A 4,857-nucleotide genomic window follows, 5' to 3' on the forward strand; every position below is an offset into this window, starting at 1 on the left:
AAAAAAAATCAGACAAATACATCCATACTGTTTGGGGGAAAAATAATTTAAAAAACCTGTAGAAACACAATTAGGTGAGTGGTGTGCTATTAGTACATACATTATTTTTTTAATGCTGTTTTCTTACCGTACACTAGTACTAAAGAGGAAGCTGAGGGCGCCATCAGAATACAGATTTTAATGTTTAAAACTTCATTTGGATATACTGTGCTGGCAGTTCACGAGTGATGTGTTTAATTCTTCATTTCTCATTTGGGATTTGGGTAGTTTGTTGTTTGGGTTTTTTTAAAAAAAGGCTTAGAACTCTTAAAACTTGTATGGAGAAAATGACATTTGAGGTCTGTGAGGTAAGGAATACGTTTTGGCTGTGGTGACAGCTGTTAGTTGTTACTTCATCGTTAAATTCTGGTAAATTAGTGCCATATGCAGTTGCCAGGCGGTTATGCAAGGTGAGTATTGTGTTTGGTGCGAGAGGTGAAGAAAATAACCTGTTTCATTGTCCATCAAGAGTTGTTCTTGGCCGAAAGCGTTCCTTCTTCTAAAGCCTTTGGGACAGTAGCAATTATGATTCTTCCTTGCCTGCAAGTGTGGTTTGGGGAGAGGTGTTGGTGGGGTTTTTGGGTTTGATTTGATTTTTTTGAGCTTAGGCACTACTCTAGGGTAGCACTCCGAGTAAGAGGAATGCATGCATTCTTCTGAATAGACTACGGTAAAGACTTGAGTTTTTACTCCACCCCAAGTGGGTGTGTATTAGTAAATTTGGAAAGGATTCTTGTCTTCACTAAGGCTAAAAAGGAGTGGAGTAAGCTGGATTTATTCTCTTTAAGGTATCCAAAACATTAACATTAACCTGTTACTCAGAGTTAATAGTACTAATTCTCACATAGCTAAGAAAATATAAAAAGAATTTTAGAAGAGCTGGTTGGTCAAACAAAAAACCCCAACTTTTTCCTAACTTTTGTATTCATTATTGATTTTTCTACTTCTCACTGCACTTTAAATATCAGCCTTCATTTTTCTGTGTGTTCTCCCAAGGATCAGTGATTTATTTTTATCCAGGAATGCTCAGAGGCAGAGATAAGGAAATGCTGTCCTGTAAGTAAGTGAGAGAGGCGAAATCGGGAAGTAAAACAGTGTAAAACAAAGGGAGATTCTTTGAGAAGAAATATTTGAGAGCACTTGATCTTGAGCTTTAGTTTTTGAGAAGCTAAAAGATACAGATACCCCTAGAAGCGAAAGAGCTTTGTACTAGATACACTAGCTTTCTCTTCTTAAAATACGCTTGCATGTGTTTTGTCAGTCCTCACTGCAAATTTTAGGAAAAATAGTAAGAAAAACTAAATTTCTCTTGAAATTCTTTCAGAAGAAAGGTTGGAGACTGGGACCTGCCAGATTCCTAGTAGTTCTCCCGACTCTGCTTCCTGGGAGCCTTGCCGTCTGCAGCCTGTGGCAGCACCTTATGCTTTGCTTTGGGCTCCTTCCTTAGTGCTCCAAGGATGGGCACTATAGCCCAGGATTGGTTTTAGTAAACTTTAGTTGTGAGAGGAAAAAGAGAAACAAACAGAAGCTTAAAAAAATCACACACAACTCCCCCAAAAACACAGCAAGAATGGTCTCGGAGCTTCTACTGCCGTTCTATTCGAGAAGTTAATGGCTGCTTTGCAGCTATTTTCTCACTGCTGGGGTTGGCTGTGTAAGGCAGTATTGGTTTGTTCTGAAAAGTTTCCAGTGAAATGCCCGTCTGTGGTGTGTCAGGGTTCACAGGTGTAGGCATGGTTGAAGTAAAAACATCAGACAGGCCTCGCTAATTAACAGTTTCCACCAAGTTCCCGCGGTGTGGTGGTTCTTCCGCAGAGAGAGTTTCTAGTTGGATCCCTGTGCACCTTGTTTGTAGGTGAAGAGAGTCTTGAATTGAGAGGCTGGTCTTCAAGTGCTGTTCTTAGCGGTTGTAAACAAGCTTGTTGGTTTTACGTGGTCAAATCACTGATGCTTGGCACTGGGAAAATCAAGCAGAAGCTGTTGCAGAGAGCGTAGTTTTGTAGATATGTATGAGCACAGGCTGAGTTGAAAAGACCCTCTCTGTGTCAGGTTAAACTAAGGGGCTTCCAGTAGGTATCAGTTAATCTCTGAAATAGAATTTGTAACTTGGAATTCATACAGCAGGTTGCCAAGCAAGCAGAAAAACTAAGAGTGGGAGATTAAGTCCTAAATGTCTAATTCAGAAAGGTGTTAAAAGTCAAGTTTCAAACCATAATGTATTCACTAAGTTAAGCTTATGTTTAAATACTTGAGCTGCATTCTGAATAAAAATAGTGATTAACATGCAGTTGCCCAGCATTTGCTGCTCCTCCCAAATAATTCTGTATGTGTTTTTCTGTTGATTTTTATTTAATAGGTTATAACATGTCAAATATTGAAAGTATTTAAATATGTTTTCTTTCAATCAGCAGACCACAAATCAGACGCCAACAGAATCTTTATCTCCATGTTCCAACACTGTGTCACCAGTGTCATTAAGAAATCTGATCAGTCCTCCAGCGTTTGGAACAGTTACTCCAAATCGTATCTTTGTAGGAGGAATTGATTTTAAGGTATTTTTTCCCTATTTTTATTACTGAATGATAATTTGTAACCCTATAAAAATGAATAGAAAAAAATGTGAGATATAATCGTATGTGTGTATGTTGACCTGGTAATTAGTGAACATTACTGATGTTTTTTATAATATAATAATGTATTTTGGAAACATAAGAATGGGAATAAAGGTTTAAGCCTGGAAGCTTTTTGTGTGTTGGTTCTTCTGAATTTTTTCCAAGATGGTGGCTTTTGTCATCACCAGGGCTTGTGGTAGAAAAGGATGTAGAAGATTTTTGTTATGTATAACACGTAGTTTAATTTGATAAAGTGTAAATGCAATGTTATAGATTACAAGCAGAGCTTCAGTTCCTCTAGTACTTTTCTTCTAGTCCACACTAAGAAAGGCCTACAGTGGATGTATTCCTCACTGACCATAGTAATTTTCTTAAAGTCGAGTGTTTGTTTCAAAATCAAAGTGTCTCAGAGCAATTTGCAGTGCTGATCTTCGTTCTTAGAATGCGTGTGGCTTCACATGTGCCCTAAAAACCTTAACTAGCAGCAAATACTGAGCCAGTCTGACATTCCTCATTTGCTTTCAGTGTTTGCCACAAAATACACACCAGATCTTCATACGAGCTACTCTCATTTTTTTATTTCTTACCATTTTAGATAATGAGTTAAGCCTTTGACCTCTGCAAAATTTTCTTGGTCTGCTTGGCGGTTTCTTTGTTACCACCAAGAGTTTCTTCTCTGCCTTAATCCTCTTAGGCTGAGGACCTTCTGAATGTTCACTCGGATGAGGAGGAGGAAGAATGACAATTCAGTCAGACTATTTTGCATAATAAATACAAGAAGTTCCTGGATCATCTGGCTAATTTGGCTGAGAATTCAAATAGAGGCATTCACAATCAATTAGATGTTTGACAAGGTCTTCAGTATAATTTCGCTTTAACAAAGGGGCACAGTAGATTTTTTTATTAATAGTAAGCAAATTACTAGAGCTGTCTGTGTTTCACTGTAATTTTGAAGGTTAAAGCACTTTTCTGCATAATGCCAACATTCCTGTGAGTTGTATTTATTGTTCATCTTGAAGGGTCTTTGACTTCTTGGTTCAGTTGCTGATAGGTCAAAGTCTATTATGAACCCTAATTTCAACAACAGAGGAATTAACTGTACTTGTAAGCATAAAGAAGGTGGATTTCATTGGGAGAAAAAGAAGAAGGAGTGAAACCTCTGTAGACATCTTATCTACTTTTCCATTTACTGTGATTTGATATCAAGTAGAGTGAAATTTCTGTTCAAATCGTAGGATATGTATGTCAGTCTGGAATTGTTTTGTGTCAGGGAATCTTAATGTCAAAAAGCATTGGGGTTTTTTGGCTTTTTTTACCTCTCAAGTCTTATTCGAGTCAACTGGGGAGAGGGAGGTAAAAGAAGCTATTTATTTATTTTTGTGAAGAAGAGAGACCCCTAAAAAAAAATCAGATGCTTTCCAGCAAGCTCTTTTGTCATTGTGCCAGGCACTCCCGTTTGGGCTGTCGCCGTGACAGTGGTTGCTCTTTGCAAGAGGAAACATCTGGCCTCTGTTCTAGAGAAACAGTTGAGTAAGAGGTTAGTTGGGCATGTCTCCATCTTGACAGAAAGAGCTGGCTCTTCAGTGGTCTGTGCCACATGTCTTTGACACAGGTGAAGGCTTAACATAAGCCCTGCTTAAGAACGTGGCAAATGCTTTTGTCCTGTCATGAGCAGGAAGAGCAAAGTCCTGAATGTGTTTCTGGCAGGCTTCGAGATGCCATTTTGGTCCAGCTACTTGCAAATTTCCCTGTGACTCTCCTTCTTACTGCCCTCTAATGCATCACTCTGCAGATAAACTTTGGCTTCCCAGGTGTATAGTCTCGTGTAGCCATCCCTCAGGTCTGTGAGGTGTTCAGTGACTCTTTCAGCACTGATCCATCTTCAGGGCTCTTCCATTGTTTCTTGGCTATTTTAGCCTTCAGCCGTGTTGTCATAGGTTCTTTTTTCTCAGCTTTGTAAAGCAGCACTTGGAGGTAAAATAGTGTTTCTTTAAAATATAGATGAATATGGAAGATGTTTGAAGCGTATAGAGGTTGATGATATAAGCATACTTCTTCCAGTGCTACATGTAATCTAAGGACCACATAAAACTTTAAAATCTGAATGTGTTTTAGGGCATGGTATTTGATATATGCTTACATTGTAAAAGAAAACTGCTTCATGGCAGGTAGATGGGTGTTCACGTAGCTTTAGTGTGCCTTTACC

At 38.6% G+C, this 4,857-nt stretch overlaps 1 protein-coding gene across 1 annotated transcript in view; it reads left to right on the forward strand.

Annotated features, from left to right (window-relative positions):
- Positions 1 to 2,450: 2,450 nt before the first annotated feature.
- Positions 2,451 to 4,857, forward strand: part of BOLL (boule-like RNA-binding protein) — a gene marked incomplete at its 5' end in the record, with an annotated part of 24,903 nt that continues 22,496 nt past the window's right edge. The window contains one exon of the mRNA XM_009875398.1: positions 2,451 to 2,591. Within this exon, the coding sequence (XP_009873700.1) occupies positions 2,451 to 2,591 (141 nt within the window). The remainder of the gene's footprint in view (positions 2,592 to 4,857) is intronic.

The sequence above is a fragment of the Apaloderma vittatum genome, unplaced genomic scaffold (genome assembly GCF_000703405.1).
Source record: "Apaloderma vittatum isolate BGI_N311 unplaced genomic scaffold, ASM70340v1 scaffold298, whole genome shotgun sequence".
Classification (NCBI taxonomy): domain Eukaryota; kingdom Metazoa; phylum Chordata; class Aves; order Trogoniformes; family Trogonidae; genus Apaloderma; species Apaloderma vittatum.